Source organism: Staurois parvus, unplaced genomic scaffold, assembly GCF_062004578.1.
Source record: "Staurois parvus isolate SC_StPar_1 unplaced genomic scaffold, SC_StPar_1.0 ptg000021l, whole genome shotgun sequence".
Lineage (NCBI taxonomy): Eukaryota > Metazoa > Chordata > Amphibia > Anura > Ranidae > Staurois > Staurois parvus.
Window position 1 is genome coordinate 15,099,274 of NW_028317817.1, and position 17,997 is coordinate 15,117,270.

The window sequence follows — 17,997 nt, forward strand, 5'->3', positions numbered from 1 at the left end:
ACTCATATTGGTTTTACATCTAATAATCTCCAACATTTGAAATCGTTTTACTTTAGAACAACACAAAAAAATGGAAAAAATTAGATTCGAGTTTCATGTTATGCTAGGACCTTTAGGTGCATTTAAAAATGTTAATTAGGCTTGCCACAATAACATTACCAATACATTTATTGTTGTTTTTATTTATGGCATTCAAAACAGCAAGTGTGGGATTTATTAGCTTAAACCTATGCTGCTGAATGAATACAAAAATAAAAATAACTGCAAATACATGAAAGGAGGAAAGAAAAGCAGCTATTTTCATGAAAAATGTTTGCAATACAAATATGCCAGTCTGTTGCTGTGAAAACTGAATTATATGTATTCAAAGATAGTTCTCTAGACCCCCTCTGGCTATACTTCTAATGCTGTGGACAGTTTGACTACCTTCTCCACAGGGTAACCCTTGACAGATCTGAAATAGTAATAATCTGGGAACTATAGTTGACTTCCTTGTTAATCTTTTTTTTTTTTTACTAGGCTATTGGCAATTTTTTTCTTCTTATGTCTTTTTCTACTTGTAGTATGGTATTTTTCCCTGACTCCTTTTCCTCCCCTTTCTTATCAACCCTCTCCCACTCATCCCCTCTACTGTTTCTTCCCCTTCCCTCCCCTTTTTGAAAGACTTTAGAGAGTAAATAGTTTCTATTTGTGCATGCACCCCTTGACTCACCCTGTGTGGAGAGCTCTTGATGTGGTACCTTGACTATCATCCCAAGCCATGATATTACTTGCCATGGCTTTTTCTTACTTTTTTGAACCATCGAAAAAAACGTAATAAAAAGAATCATCAAAACAATAAGATCTCATGGCTGTTGCAGCCAACAGGAATGGTAGCAGCAACACCCACTTAGAGAACTTCTAAAAACTAAAGTGTATGTAAACTCTAACAAAAAAAATAAAATTTCCTCATTTCCTGTTAAATATACCATTGAAATTTGTTGTTATATCTATTTATTAAATGCAAAATCAAAGCTGTTGATCCTGCCAGAAATATAGTGAGCTGGTAACGTTCTGTGCTCACTTTTATCACTTAGCACAGTTTGTAGTTTTCCTCTGGAGACTACAATCATAGTCAAATATTTTGAAATGATCAGTGTAACTGAAACCTGGTTTGACAAAAATAATGACTGGATAGTTAATTTGGAAAGGATAAAAATATAGAACATTTGAGTGGTTATGTTTAGAAAAATGTAATGTGGAAGTCAAATAAAAAACCTTACTTTCATTTTAGATTGCCTAGAGTAGAAAGCAGTTAAGACTGTTACCAGTTAGGATTGTGTGTATCCCTGAATTTCTGCTGCTCCCTCTTTCTCATGTGGGAGAGAGAGGAAACACAGCCCACTCATTGCAACTCTGTTGTACTCCTAAAAGGCAAGGCCATGGATTCTCCTTCTTTTGGTCCCAAACTGCTAAGTTTAATAGGTAACTATGCAAGTTATTATAACTGAACTGGTACATTTCACAAAGGTTTCACTTGAAATTTAAAACTACTGTTTTCTGTAATCTATGTTGTTGATACAGGAGAGTGGTCTACTGGTCAGCTTTGCATCAATTTGTTAATCTAAAGTGCAGTTCTTCTTGGGGGAATAGCAGTTCTAAAGCAATGTCACCTCTAAATTACTGTTTATTGTGTAGCTACAAGATTTTAAATGAAGCAGGCAATGTGTTTTTGTCCCTGCACAATTACCTTTTGGAAAGGTCCAGTGTAAATAATGTAATCCAATTCCGGTCCCTTGTGTTTCTTTTGTAATTTGACCTAGACAGAGATGTTCTGTAAAGCAATTTATTTACCATGGAATAAAAGAATAAGAGAGATTAAAATTGTGGGTCCAATCTTTTTAATCTCAAAGGTTTGGAGTTAGGGCTGAAACCCTACAGTTGTATAATTACTTTATATACTTATATACACCCAGTGCTAAACAGTTTTGATCATGCCTAGGCTGTTATCGAACCCTTTGGGTTCTTTTATTAGCAATTACATTTATTCTGCTATTAAGCCAAATCTACAATCTATCTATGCATTGATAGAAAGGTAGACTTTTTATGAACTGTGTTTTATTAAATTATTATATACATTTATCTATATGGAATGTTAGCACATCTCAAGCACTTTGTATGATTTTTTTTCACTGCCCTTTTTTCATAGAGTATGTATTTAACTATTTGAAGAGAAAAACACACATATCCATAGCTCCTCTCAAGACTGGCCTCTCCCACACATGGATAACCTGGATGCCAGTCATCGCAGTCCATTCTTCATTAAGGCCTCATGCACAATGGACGTTTTTACAGCAGCTGTTTTTGGCTTTTGGCATTTTTTTCTACAGCCAGTAAACTCCCCAGCATGTTATCCTATGTGACCATGCAGGGACGTTTTTGGCTGGAAAAAAACTCCAGAACTAGTGGGTTTCTAGAGGAGTTTTTTAGTTGTAAAAATGCTCTAATGCTGAAATATGCGGTAAAATGCAGCAAAATGTGGTAAAACACAGCAAACCGGTGTTTTTTCACTTTTTTTGAGCAAAAAAAAAATTTTTTTTTTAAAGCAAACTCTAAAACAACCAAACGTGGAAAAATGCAGCTATATGCTAATGCTAAAATGCTAAAAAAAATGCTGAAAAAAGTTTTTATCGTGACTTTACACAGCTAGAGCTACCATTATTAAAATGCCCAGTGTGCATGGAGCCTAAAAGTAGGGGAAAGGAAGCTTCTCTCCAGTTAGCTTTTCTTGTGATATTTTTAATAATCAGTGTGTTGATTGCATGAATGTCTCCAACCCAAAACAACCCTTCCTTGACCTATTTCACCACTCCTGGATATCCTTGTAAGCAAGCCAGGAGTGGTGAAATGCATCAAGGAAGGCTGGTTTGGGGATGAAAACATCGCTGTATGCAGTCAATGCACTGATTTATAAAAAAAAAACACTGCAAGAAGAACTAACTGGGGTATGTCTGATTTTTTTCCCATTTTCAGTTATAAGTATTTGAATAATTTGGTTAACCTGGATGGTTGATGAGGGCATAAGCAAACTAATGCATTAAACCAAAGGATTTACAATGAAAACTACTTCATCTCTCAGGATAGCAAAGTAGTGAGATCTGATATGTAGTGATTTTGGGCTAGAGATATTGACATCTGGAGGCATATTATTTCTCTTTCATACATACAAAATCAATGAGCAGAGCTGCATGCAAGATTTTATTTATGTTACATGTTCACTTAGCAGCTGAAAGGTATTAGCAAAATGTATGCTGCAAAATTTAGTAGTGTCAATGAACATATCTTTATAACTTATTCAGTTAAAAGCATAGTAGATGTTATCAGATTTATTGAATTTATTGAACTCAATGCTCTGGCAAGATGGCCATACATGCTTTACCATGTGTTGAATGAGTGTGTTGCCCACTACTGTAACATAGCATTAGGGTGCCTTTCAGATACTATGGCACCTCTAAGCAACCACACCTTCACACATTGCCATGCATTGCAATAACAGGTACCTTCTGCTGCACATAACCACAACATAGCAGCTGTGATTGTTACCTTTTATATCAGATTAGACTTCATCTTTAACAATTTGGTCAGTGTTCTATTGTTCAAATTCTTATGTTTTCTCTAAATATATCTTGTGATTGTAGCAATGTGTTGTGATCCATTTACTACAAAGCAGTTGGTTCCAAAATGTCTGCGACTCTGTTGGAGATAGGAATTACAATTAGGAGACATATTTTATATCCTTCCAAAGCTTTGTAAGAATCAGTTATTTTTATTTTCATATCCAAGTCCATGGATGGAAAGTGGGAAAACAACACATTGACAGATTCCAAGAATTGTTTTCCGCCTGAATTAAGCCCTCAAAAAGAAATCAATTGAATCCTGGTACAAAAAAAACACCAGTGGATTACTCAGGAAGGTGTTCAAACTTTTGAAGATTCCTTATTTTATGTTTTATTTATTTCCATTCCATTAAATTCAACAAACATGAATTGTGCATTTGCAGAAACTTGTCATGCTTATGTATTACATTATTTTCACAGAGAAAATCAATGTTGTAATTTGGCGAGGTTGACCAAAATTTTGCATGTTACTGTATGTATAGAAATAAATAGATCAATATGTTCCTTTGAATGTGAAAGGGCAATACAAATTTGGAATGAACTATTGATTGGGATATGCAGTTGTTACTTTTTATAAGGGCTCTAATAATATTTTTTTTACAACTCTTGGTTATTACCTTTCTGATATTTTGCAGCACATAAGCAGTCGAAGGCACAAAGACAGAGCAGCTGGGAAGCCACCAAAACCTAAATATAGTCCTTATAATAAAGTACAGAAGACGCTTACTCCAGCTGCGGTAAGTTGAATTCATGTAATGCATACAATTTAGAAAATGAGGGTTTCTTTTTGAAATTCTTACATAACACATGTAATGTTTTTTTAAATCTGGAAGGAATCCATTAATGAAAAAATGAATGGATTCCTTCCAGATTTAAAAAATGAAAAAATTAATCAGCAAATATGGCTGCTGGATTGTTACTTCTGCTTTCAATATCTGAGTCATAAACTGATGTACACATTTTTTTGGAGTGCACTCAGAATTTTTGTTTCTGTTAAGTGGCTCAGAAATTACTGAAGTCAAAGGGTCAGCAGCACAGCCACGGAACTCTTTTTTGGGATGCAGGGGCTGGCTCTGATGCCAGTTTTTCTTTACAGGATACGTATAGGCTTGATCAAAATTTACCTCCAACACCCACTCCTTCCTACTCTAAAGCATGTGACAGCATTTTTTATCATGTTCCTGTAGCAAGGAGTCTCTTTTAATGGGACACAACAGTGTGTAGAGAGCTTCATGGAATGGGATTCCATGGCCGAGCAGCTGCGGAAGCATTATGGGGGATAGCCAAAGGAGATGGCCCTTTCCTGTTCCAAAATAACTGTGCATCAGTGCACAAAGCAAGGTCCATAAAGACATAGATGAGCGAGTTTTGGGGTGAAGTAACTTGACTGGCCTGCACAGAGTCCTGACCGAAACCCGAAAGAACACCTTTGGGATGATTTAGAGTGGAGACTGAGAGCCAGGTCTTCTCGTCCAACATCAGTGCTTGACCTCACAAATACGCTACTGAAAGAATGGTCAAACATTCCCATAGACACACTCCTAAACCTTGTGGAAAGTCTTTCCAGAAGAGTTGAAGCTGTTATACCTGTAAAGGGTGGGCCAACTCAATATTGAACCCTGGGGACTAAGATTGGGATGCCATTACAGTTCGTATGACTGTAAAGGCAGGCATCCCAATACCTTTGGCAATATAGTGTATATATGCTGTGTATATATATATTTTTTTGTCTAGGCATACACTTTTCATTCTAGTAAAAGTCAGCTTTTGAAAACTCTTGAAAACTTTATTTCTAATCTCTAAAGTCCTGATTGCAAGTAATTTGAGATAACCTAAACATTTAGGTAACCTAATTGTATTATGCCATGACTGAATGCAATTAGGGTAATTACACTGGATTTTATAGTACATATGAAGCAAGACTGCAATAACTTTGAAAACTTAACATTTAGTCCTGGCTGGGCAATTCCAGTAGACTGTGTATGTTTTTTTTCTCTTACTGTATCTGATTGTTATGTACCAACCAAAATATGCTCAAACCATAGTTGAACCTGAGGTTCAGGTTCCTGAGGTTCAGGTTCAAACATTCCAGTTGACTGATTTTTTTTCTGGGATGACATCATTTATTTTTTTTATTTTTTTTTTAATGTTACATTTGAAGAGTCTTTTTAAGAAAAATGTTCCCCTCCCCAATGCATACTTTACTGTGCCTAGAAGGTAAAGGTGGGCATAACAAAGCACTAGCACTAGCAATTGTTGTGCTCTGCATATATAAAAAACAGGAGAATAAAGAAGTTCCCACAACAATGAAGATAAAATCCCCAAGAGGTGCTGGAGTAGCCAGGAGTGTGTGTAAATGCCACAGTTGCTGCCAACAAATGTAGCAGAGAAAAAGTTAAACCCATCTTGTAGGTTTCAATGTGATTAGTGACACAAGAAGCAAAGAGTACACTCCTACTGCCTCCTTCTGACCTTCTGTTAGTCTATAAATACAGTGCATTACAGAGACCCCAGATTAAAGCTGAACTCCAGGCAAACAGAGCTACAATACATATATGGCAGCTTTTTTTTACCTGTCAATTGATTTTTAATTCTGCCCAGCCAGTCTTGAGATTTACACAGTGCTGGTTGATATTAGTGCCAAGATGATGACCTAACTTGTCTAAGGTTCAGTTGAGCAATACCACTAGGTCACCTCTTTGCCTCCAACCTGCTGATTTGACAGTGAAGAAGCAGCTGCATACTAATCATTTACTCACTCACCCAGGGGCGGACTGGCCATTCAGGCATTCGGCATTGCCCGAGGGCCCGGGGTCAGTAGGAGGTCCCGAGAGAGGTTTACTGTCTGCTGACAGTGTGAAGAGCAAAGGAGGAGGCATTCTCAGATCCTGGAAGTAGCTCACCTTTCACTTCACGTAGTGACAGAGTGAGTCGGGGTTCCAGGCAGTGGTAGTGCCTTGTACGATCTTCTGGTGATGGAGCTGGTGGGCGGTGGGAAGGCAAGAGGCAGTGGCATATCATTCATGGGTGCAGGGTGCTCACTGCACACACCCTGCCACCATGGATGACATGTATCAGGAGCAAAGTCACGGGTGGTCAGTGCAGCGTTGGGGACAGTTACAAGCACCAATCTCCCTGCATGGCTTTCAATGAAGCAGTTGAAAGCTATGAGAGGGAGAGGAGGAGATGCGGCTTCCAAATGCTTTATTGAAAGCCATATAGGGAGATCAGTGCTTGTAACTGTCCCCAGCGCTGCACCCATCATCCCTGACTGTACATTGGATTTCCCTTCTGGGCCCCCCACTGTGTGCTCCTCAGCACCCCCCCCAGGTCTCTGATGCCACATTTTCTCTGACAGTGCCCAGCCCCTTCCCCTATCCTCCACAACAATGGCAGAGCAGAGGTGAGAGCCCGGATCTGCTCTGCCTTTCCTGTCCCTGTCACACTCCAGCCCATGCAGCTTCTGAGAAGAGGAAATCGTGTCCAGATCAGCTCTGTGATGCTTCTGAATTTGCCTGTAAACCTGGAACCATCCATGTGAGTCCTTCATTTCCTTTCCTTTCCTCTCATACGGACACCACCCTGCACATACTATACACCGCCATACACTCCGCACTCCTCTCCCTGTACATACTACCCACTGTCATACACTCCAACTGTACATTCCCTATTTAACATTCTCACATTCTGCACTATGTAAGTCATCTCAGATACTATTTAACCACAGCCCTTTTAAGCCACACCCAATTTTTAGGGCAATTTAAAACACACCCCTCTTTCTCTCACCCCTTCTTCTCTCTCTCTCACCCCTCCTCTCTCTTACCCCCTCACTCTCTCTCACTCCCCCCCTCTCTCTTTTTCTCTCTCTCTCACTTCCCCCACATGGCAGCCATCTTTAAACCAGCGCTCAGTGGCTTTTACAGAACGAAGCTAGGAACATTCATGCAGTCTTTGCTGCAGTAAATATGTAAATGCCTCTTCTATGCATCTGAGCTGCAATATGTAGGTGGGGCATTGTGTGGGTGTGGCTTGAGTGTAGGCAGGGACACAGGAGGCCCCGTTATCTCTTATTGCCCAAGGGCTCCATCAGTTGTCAGTCCACCCCTGCACTCACCTCACTCATCCCTCTCATCCTGTCAGCATGTTCCTTGTTAACATATATGAACTGCAGAAGAATTTAATGACCCCTGTTGCTACCCTTCCTCTCCCATACTGGCCTCTGTTGTACAGGGAAAGCAAGAGGCTAAGATATTAAGAAAATATAGATGCTTATACTGCATTTTTTTAAGTTATGAAAGAGCTTGGCATGAAAGGGGAAAAACAAAAAAGCTCTCACTTGAATTGCTTATATATACGTGCCCTGTGATTTTTCCCATTTTTTAAATTGTTTTTCTACTTCTGTTTTTCCCACCTTGTGTAAATAAAATGTTTTCCTTAAAGCAGCCATTAAGGCACCAGAATAAAGAAAAAGTTGTGTAGAAAACTGCTAGTACATGCATCACAAACTCATATTTAGTAGTGATTTTAATAGTGAGTTTAGCTTATAGATCACACTCACATTTATGATGGTATCAGAAGTGGCAAAACTGTTGCTAGCTTATTCTAGTTCCCACTATACAACACATGGGAACTGTTACCCTGATTGGAAACAAGATTGGGGTGATTTTCTAAAGGAGTTGAGAAACTTAACTCAATAAATGGTGTGAATATTCACTTACTTTTCTAATCATGTGAAAATTACTGTATCTGCAAATGATTGTTTTTTCAGAATGAACATAAACTTGATTTTATATGATTGGTAATCCATTTAACACTACGCACTACACTATCATCTAAAATTAGTAATTTAGCTTTAAATTTTATTGTTATTATGTAACTGGCTTTTAATTACTGTGCTATATCAGAGGACATCACCAGCCAATATAGAGCTGTGTTGCACATTATTTAGCTTTGTTGTGTAAACAGTGAAATACATTTTGCACATTTTGTCTGGGACCTCTAACTGCCTAATTATAATATGTTTTTGTGATTAAAAGACAAACCAATTGCTGCACAATCATCTAATTATGTCTATATAAGTATTTAACTGTTACATAATTACATAGTTACCGTATTTATTCGAGTATAACGCGCAAAATTTTCTACCAAAAAAAGAAATCAAAGTTTGGGTGCGCGTTATAAACGAGGGCTGGGGTGGGGTGACGCAGTGGCAGCCGATCCATTGAGGGCGCAGGCGCTCACTGTACGCGAAGAAAAAAAAAACGTCCCCTGTGCCGGCCCCGCCCCTTTAAGGGGCGGCGAAAACAGGGGATAGTTTTTTTTTTCTACGTCCCCTTGTCGCGTACAGTGGGCGGCCCGAACTGGCGAGATGCACTGGTGAGGTGACGCAGTGGCGGCCGGTCCATTGAGGGCGCATGCGCTCACTGTAGAAAGAAAGAAGAAAAAAAAACGTCCCCTGTGCCTCTTCATTTCCTTTCCTCGCCCACACGTTACGGTAAGCATTGCTGTTTTGCTGTGTTCTTCATATTATATTCATATTCAGTGTTCTTCATATTATTTATTGATATACTGGTACCCGTTAGATGGCAACTCAGGGTATCAAGAGAAAACGTTCTGCATATGACGCTTCATTCAAGCTCAAAGTTGTTGGTCATGCTGAAATTCACGGAAATCGAGCAGCTAGCCGAGAATTCACTGTACCAGAGACGAATGTTAGAGAATGGAGAAAACAGAAAGTCGTCCTGAAAGATATGAATAAAACCAAAAAAGCACAACGAGGGAGACAAGCCATGTACCCAGACATGGAGAAGGAACTTTATGAATGGATCATTGACCAAAGAAGTAGTGGGTACATCGTCACATCACTCCACATTAGACTTCAAGCCCAAACGTTTTGCAAAGATTCAACCTTCAAAGCCTCTAATGGATGGACACAAAAGTTTATGAAAAGGCATGGACTTGTAATACGCCAGAAAACAAAGATAGCGCAGAAGCTGCCAAATGATTTAGCAGAGAAGATCACTTCATTCCATACCTTTATAATCAACCAACGCAAGCAGATTAATTTTGAACTTGCACAGATAGGCAATATGGATGAGACCCCCATGTGTTTTGACCTACCAGGCAACAGGACAATTGACAGCAAAGGGAAGCACACAGTCCAGATTAAAACCACAGGCCATGAGAAAACTCATTTTACGGTTGCGTTATCCTGTATGGCAGACGGTTTTAAACTTAAACCAATGGTGATTTTTAAAAGAAAGACTATTCCAAAAGGAGTTAAATTTCCACCAGGTGTCGTGATCCATTGTCATCCTAAAGGATGGATGGATGAGAAGGGCATCATTTTATGGTTAAATAAAGTTTGGAATACTAGACCAGGCGCACTACTGAAGAAATCCATGCTTGTATGGGACCAGTTCCGCTCACACCTGACAGACACTGTGAAAGACAAACTGAAAAGTCTAAAGACATTTCAAGCTGTGATTCCAGGTGGACTAACCTCTATTCTTCAGCCACTCGATGTTGTTTTAAACAAACCCTTCAAAGACAGAATGCATAAAAGGGAGAGGTGCAGCGCTAACTTGATAAATATACACTTATATAATTATATAAACCAATGTTAAGGTGCTGTTAAAGTGCAAAACGGTGACTAAAATAAGTATAGTCCATAACGTGTTCAAAACGTGTTCAAAACCCAAGAGAGTCTTCAAAAAGCTCCAATGCCTGGATTCGTGGATGAGGTGATAAAGGTATAAAGATTGCGCACTCACCAGATACGCAATCCAAATGCGCATTCAAAGCAGATAATCCTAGGGTCCTCATATGGATCTGGTCAGATCTGGTCACAAAAGCCCCTCGTCACTTGATGGTGTTTGCCACGCATAGAAGAAAAAAGGGCCGCTCTGCAGATGTAAAGGGCTCCCACCGGAGCCCAAAGAACATAGGAGGCCAAATAGTGTGATACCTTATAGGCAAGGGGTATTTATTCCCAAAGACACACAGTATACAAGCAGAGGCAGGAGAGATACTGACCATACAAAGATAACAAATGGCCGCCGGGGGACAGAGTCAGGGAAAAGTGGATTACCTGGATGAAATCCGACGACAAAGAATTGACTGCAAAAGGAAACCTCAAGAAACCTGGCCTATCTCTCGTGACATCTTGGATTAAAACATCATGGGAAGACATGCCAAAAGAAATGATCATCAAGAGTTTTTTAAAGACAGGCATTAGCAATAAAATGGACGGCACAGAAGACGACCTGCTGTGGAATTCAGACTCAGAAGAAAGCGAAGAAGCTGGAGAAACAGATGTTCCTGCCAACTGGGACACTGATGATAAATTAACTCTAGAAGAATGGGAACAACTCTTTAGTGTATCTGATGATGATGAATCTGACTTTGAAGCATTTTAAATAAATATTGTTACCGGTAATTTTATTTCGGTATTGTGTTTACCTTGTCAATAAATGCTTTTTATTATGGCCGCACGTGTTCAACAATGTTTGTCACTTACAATGCTTGGTCTGAGCCGAGAAAAAGTGAAACAAAATTTTATACCGATTTTTAAATTAGGGGTGCGCGTTATACACGTGTGCGCGTTATACTCGAATAAATACGGTAATCTGGTTGAAAAAAGACATAAGTCATTTCAGTTCAACCAACAGAGGGAAAAAAACAACACACACAAATAGAAAACTCCCATGTGCACAATCCTGTACCCACAGTTGATCCAGAGGAAGGCTAGAAAACCCCAGCAAAGCATGATCCAATTTTGCTCCAGCCAGGGAAAATGTTTCTTCCTGATCCTTAAGAGGCAGTCAGATATTCCCTGGATCAATTTTACTTATGAATATTAGTATCCAGTTATATTATGTGCATTTAGGAAGGAATCCAGGCCTTTTTAAAGCAATCTACTGAGCTGGGCAGAACCAGCTCTTGAGGGAGTCTATTCCACATATTCACAGCTCTTACTGTGAAGAAGCCTTTCCATATTTGGAGATTACATCTCTTTTCCTCCAGACATAAAGTGTGCCCCCTTGTCCTCTGTGATGACCTTAAAGTGAATAACTCTACACTAAGTTTACTATATGGACCACTTACACATTTATACATGTTGATCATATTCCCCCGTAATCTCCTCTTCTCAAGAGAAAATAAATTCAGTTCCTCTAATCTTTCCTCATAGCTGAGCTCCTCCATGTCTCTTATCAGTTTACTTGCCCTTCTCTGTATTTTCTTCAGTTCTCCAATATCTTTTTTTGTGAACTGGTGCCCAATCTGAACTGCATATTCCAGATGAGGTATAACTAATGATTAGTACAGGGGCAATATGGTGTCTGTCTGTCTGCCCCCCCCCCTCTCTCTCTCTCTCTCTCTCTGGAGTCTATACCTTTTTTAATACAATAAAGGATTTTGCTCATTTTGGAAACTGCAGCTTGGCATTGCATGAAAGTATTAAGCTTATAATCTACCAGAACACCCAGATCCTTCTCCACCATTGATACCCTCAGTTGTTCTCCTTCTAGTATGTATGATGCATGCATATTTGTAGCCCCCAAGTACATAACTTTGCATTTATCAACATTAAACCTCATTTGCCACACAGTTGCCCAATTAAACGATGTATTCAGGTTGTAAATTGAAGAGGTAGGCTTGAAAGTTGAACACAACATGTAAGGACGTAATTCCCCTGCACAGTTTGGTGTCATCTGTAAAAATTGAAATGGTGCTTTTAATCCCAGACCCTATATCACTCAACAAATATATTAAAAAGCAAGGGTCCCAACACTGAACCTTGGGGTACACCACGGACAACCCTAGACCATTCAGAGTATGAATCATTAACAATTACTCACTGAATACGATCTTTTAGCCAGTTTTCTATCCATTTACAAACTGATTTTTCCAAGCCTGTAGACATTCTCTTACCCATTACCCATGTGTGGAGAGCTGTGTTAAATGATTTGGCAAAATCTAAGTATACTATGTCCACAGCTCTTCCTTTTTCTAAGGTTTTGCTCACCTCCTCATATCAAGAAATCATATTTGTTTGACAACTTCTGTCTTTTATGAATCTATGCTGTCTATCGCTTAAAATAGTCAGCATCCGTGTTGCATCCATGGGTTTTTATACTATATCAGTTCAAGTATAAGCTATTAATTTAATCTTACTTTTGATTAAATTATAACATAAGTTACTTATATTTTCATCTTTCAAAATAAGATTTAGTAAACAGCACTTAAACTTTTATAATTGCTTGTAGGCTTGTTTTTCTCTCCAAATTAGTGAATCCTTTGATAAAAAATTATTATCTTAAAAGAACATCTTTTGAACATTTTCAATCATCAAATGAAAGTATCTACAGCTATTAGAACATGCTGCATACAAGAATGGATTTTTGTCCTCCAGGGTGTTTCACTGTAAAATTGAGATAAGCACTCTGTAAAAGCATTTCTCTTATCTGAATATAGCATATCTTGAGACAGAAAATAACACAAGAAAACTTGTATGTTTAATATGGCTTTAATTTTTTACTAGTTTGAAATCTATGTCTTATGCTAATTTAATAATCTAGATATATTTAATATTTTACAAAAGTATTTAGCTGTGCTGCTTTAAAAGCAAGGGAATACCCTAGTCAGTTTGCTTTCTAATTGCACCAATCTGCATGTAGTCATTCCTCTACAATATAGCTGCTTTTACATCTACATTGTTCATTAATATTTGAGAGCAGAAATAATGTTTCAAAGGCACCTTTATGCTATGAGTAAAGAGCTGAGGTACTATTACTGGAAGTGCAATGGTGATCTGTAGCATCTAAATCCATATGATTGGAGTACATTCAAGGCCTGGTTCAAACTAATGTGATGTGACTTTCATTCAATTTCAGGTGAGATTATGTAGAGCGACTTCTTCGCAATTTTGATTCTTTCTGTGATTTTTCAGCTATGCGGGTTTTTTTTTACACAACTACTACTACTTCTTTCCCTGGAAGGAGAGTTGAGAGTTAAAAAAACATGAAATTGCTTGCCCTATCACATCTCAATTTGATTTCTGTGCATTTCTATTAAAGTTTATGGGGATAAAATCATGCTAGAATCTCATCAAAATCGTGCAGGAATATTTTCCATATTGTTCCATACTCAGTCACATTAATGTGAATGATCACCTTTGAAAAAAATGTTATTTCCTTTGCCATACGATTCTGTGTCACATCTGAAATCTTATTAGTGTGAACCAGGGTGGGTTTAAATGGAAATATTTTTTTCTGTAAGCACAAACTAGCTAGTTAAAGGATAACTTCACCTTTTGTAACACATTACATGTTACACCCACATTCAGGGTTACGGATGGACCAGGCACCGCACCTCCCCAATCCCCATTGTGACAGCTAGCGTGGATCTTCTCACCCCCTCTAGCTGTCACAATTTTTTTTTAAATTTCACTTTTTTAACAAACGACTTGTCAAAATCAGTCGTTGAGTTTTTATTCACATTTGACACTTTTTTTGGTGAACAAGTAGGGGTACTGTATACCCCATACTCATTCACATGGGGGGAACAGGATCTAAGGGCCCCCTTTCTTGATCTGCAGAGCTGCATGCTTGGATAAGGGTCTGGTATGGATTTTGGGGGGACCCCTTGCCATTTTTTAAATTTTGGCTTGAGGTTCCTCTTAAAATCCAAATCAGACCCAATTTTTTTTATTTTTTTTTAGTTGCCAGCAATAGGTTTGTTTATATAAAGCTGTCAGCAAGGAACCCCGCTGACAGCTGGTGACTCATCGGTTGTTAAGAACATGGGCGGTTGCCTGCTCCTTAACAACCATGTTGTTTACTGGTTGTTAAGGATGCTGGTGGCCGCCAGCTCCTTAACTACCAGCTGAAGTCATGCAAAATGCATTAAATAAGGAAAAAAGGGTGCATCAAAAACGGATGTGAATAAAATGCAAAATGCACCCAGAAAATGCATCAACCGCAATCTGCATAGATGTGAACCTAGTCTAACAGAATGCTTCTTTTTCTTTAATTCTTTTAGTAAGCTTCATTTGAACTTTGTAAGGGCTCTTTCACACCATGGTGCAGAAATGTTAGTTTTTTTGCACACGTTCTGCAAGGGCACAACAAAATAAATTGTTCTCTACGTGCCTTGTTCACACCACAACACTAGTATCACATGAGGATATTTTCTGCACAGAAATCTGCAATGTGTAGAAAAATTATTGAAATATGCATGAAAACATATGGAAACTGATGCAATTGAAATCTGCACATCAGTTTTCATCAGTTTTTCTGCATGTATGGTGTGAACAAGGCCCAAATCAACAATGTAAATACATTCCAGGTGCCACAAAATAAAATGTTTTCCTAGTTTTGCAGGTTTGTATTTGAAAGAAGCCTCAGCCTGTGTAGAAAAGCTTATCACCTGTAAGCTTGCTTCTGAGAAGGACCCTTACTCTCTGTTAAGAAGCAGTGGTCTTTCTGCAAATTTTTGCCACACACCCTGATTAATCTAGTTAACAGGGAGAGTTTTGCTGATTAAAAAACTGTAGGTCTGACTAAGAAATTGGCATGTCAGACCTCTACAGAGAGGTCACACAGAGCAGTTGTCCTTCTCTACTGCATTCTGGTAGTGGACAGGCCTTTCTACTTAAGCTATGGCTGCTTTGTAAAGGAAATGAACAGTAATCCTGGAACACCTTTTATTTTGATGTACATGGAATGTGCAGTACTTAGATGATTCAAACTGAAAGTTCATTTGGATTTTCACTAAATAAACTGTATAACCATTTTTTGTAAGTTTAACTTTTTTTTTGTGAAAAACTGTTAGCTCTTGTTTCCCTGAAAAAAATCAGTCGGGTGAAACAGGTTTACAGTATATTGCCCTATCTAATATCTAGAGTGAATATCTAAGCCCTTTGCTATTTTAATACCAGTATATACAGTAAAGCAAATGATAAGTGGTATTTGTTTATGATAATAATTATGCCTGATGATGGCTGAGTTGTTGCTGGTGATAAAGCTTATGTTTTTACTATAAAACATGATTGATCAACTGTACATTAATCCAATATTACAGATTGTGAAATTTTAGATTTGTGTAGTATTTCCAGTATTTTTCTTTATTCTGTAGTTTTCTATTTTTATTATTGTTATAGTGATACATGCACTTTTTTTTGTTATAGATAAAATTAGCTCTTTGCAAACAGCGTCTAAAGCCATTAACAACACGGATCCTATCGAATCCACTTGCAGCAGCTGCGGCTGCTGCTGCCATCGCTGTGAATTCACCTTTCAGTCTCCGAACTGCGCCAGCAGCCACACTATTCCAAACTTCAGCACTTGCTCCAGCACTTCTGAGGCCAGCTCCCGGGCCAATACGGACCACCCACACACCTCTTTTGTTTGCTCCTTATTGAACTTAAAGCAGGGGTAACTGTACTGCAATAATTTTTTTTTCCAAAATGAAATAAAAACATATATATAAAAGAACTATGCAGTGTTATTTATAGTTTGAGCTCTAAAGTAAGCCAGAACTTTTCATAGCAGAAAATGCTGGAGATAAACATCAAAGGTTGTATTTTCTTAAATGTAAACATTCCCTAATGTGCAGTTTTCTTGTTAAATTGCTGTAACATGTGGAAACCTATTTCCTGTCCCATGTATTTCCCACATTATTAGCATTAAAGGTAAGGCGATGTTACATTCTAGGGTGTCATTATGTACTTTATTAGGAAAACCTTGACTTCTGACCAAGAATTCAGTGTAAATCCTGGAAACCAAAAACTGTTCAGAATTTTTTTCCTAGATACAGAGACTCTCAAGGACGTGTTCAAGTGAAGCTTCCTAATATCACCTTTGTTCCTTTTCCAGGGAAATTCTGGAACAGCTAAAAAGTGCAGCAATGATATCTCCAGTTTTCTTTCTTCTACTGACCAAGTGTTTTTTGAAACATCCAACTTCTTGTATCAAGAATACACAGTATAAAAGCTAATGTATTTGTCTTGTCCATAGCAACTAATCTTTTTTGGATTTTATAATCTGCCCTGAAAAAAATATATTTGGAACCAAGTTGCTTTGTGCAAGACCAGAAACTTTCAGACACCTTTGATCATTTGACAAAATGCCAACAGCCATAGCATGCGGGGGATGCAAAGCAGTAATTGTGCATGCAGGAAGCGAACAAGTCCTTTGTAGTTTACGGGATGTTCTCCTTTAGCTTTGAAAGACATATTTGACCCTTGTATTCTAAAGAGTTGAGAGGTGAGAAAATATTTGGTGCCCAATGTAGAAACACTGTGAAAAGAACCCAATTCATGCTCAGTTCAAGGCTTGTTGGGTACCTAAATATATTGGATGCAATGGTTACAATTAAGAGCAGTAGTACTATATGTTGACCTACTTAGAGAAAAAAGTGGCAAAAGTATTAGCTGATCTTGGCATTTCCAAAATACAGTATAAATGCTTCTTCAAAGATATCTTATACTCTACACAAACTTACAAAAACCTAAAATGGGAAGGAGATTATGTGTATCCTCATCTAAATATGTTTACTGCTGTATTATGGATTGTTATTTAGTGGATGAAATACAGTATGTAATGTATTATATGTGCCATGTACGTATGTGTGGACTATTGTCCCCAGACTTTTCATGTATGTGATATTGTTCTCTGTATTAACGCACAGATTTATTCCTGCTGCTCAGCCATTATGGTATAGGCTTCTATAAAGTACGCTATGGGATTTATAGCTGAACTGTTAAATTAACTTTCCATAGTGGGAGTTAATTTTAATGTTGTAAGATTGTTTTTAATGGGGAAACAGTGCAATGTAATTTTCATTTAGGAAATATGTTTAAATGAAATACATTCTGTGTTTTAAACATAGTTCCTGCTTTTTCACTATACGTATATATACATTTTATTTGCCTTTTAAAGCTATTTTCATGGATTTTACCAAATGTATTAGTTTTTGAAAGAAAACAACATGGCTCATTTCAAATGAAGAAAATACAAATTAAAATAATTTATTGTGTTTATCAGATTAAGGAAGATACGTGCCATAAAGTGAAATAAATTATTAAATGTGTATTCACAGAAATAGCAGTGGATTGGTAATCTCTTACACAACACCTCTACAGTAAGATAGGCTTTGGTTTCAAAGCTTGGTATCTGCCGAAAACCTGCTGCAAACTGTGGTTGTTCTAGTGTATAAGGCCTGATACATGTTAAATAACTATATATATTTAGCAAATGTGTATAAAAAATAAAACATAATATAAACATAGAACTGATGTTATAAACTGCTGTGGCAAATAATTTAGTTTTTATGCCAT

At 37.9% G+C, this 17,997-nt stretch overlaps 1 protein-coding gene across 5 annotated transcripts in view; it reads left to right on the plus strand.

Moving 5' to 3' along the window:
- Nucleotides 1-16,153, plus strand: part of ZNF385D (zinc finger protein 385D) — a 431,010-nt gene extending 414,857 nt beyond the window's left edge. For all 5 annotated transcript variants that reach the window (XM_089691066.1, XM_089691034.1, XM_089691039.1 and 2 more), the window contains 2 exons: nucleotides 4,292-4,393; nucleotides 15,847-16,153. In XM_089691066.1, coding sequence (XP_089547192.1) covers nucleotides 4,292-4,393; nucleotides 15,847-16,080 — 336 coding nt within the window. In that variant the 3' untranslated portion in view covers nucleotides 16,081-16,153. The remainder of the gene's footprint in view (nucleotides 1-4,291; nucleotides 4,394-15,846) is intronic.
- Nucleotides 16,154-17,997: the final 1,844 nt, after the last annotated feature.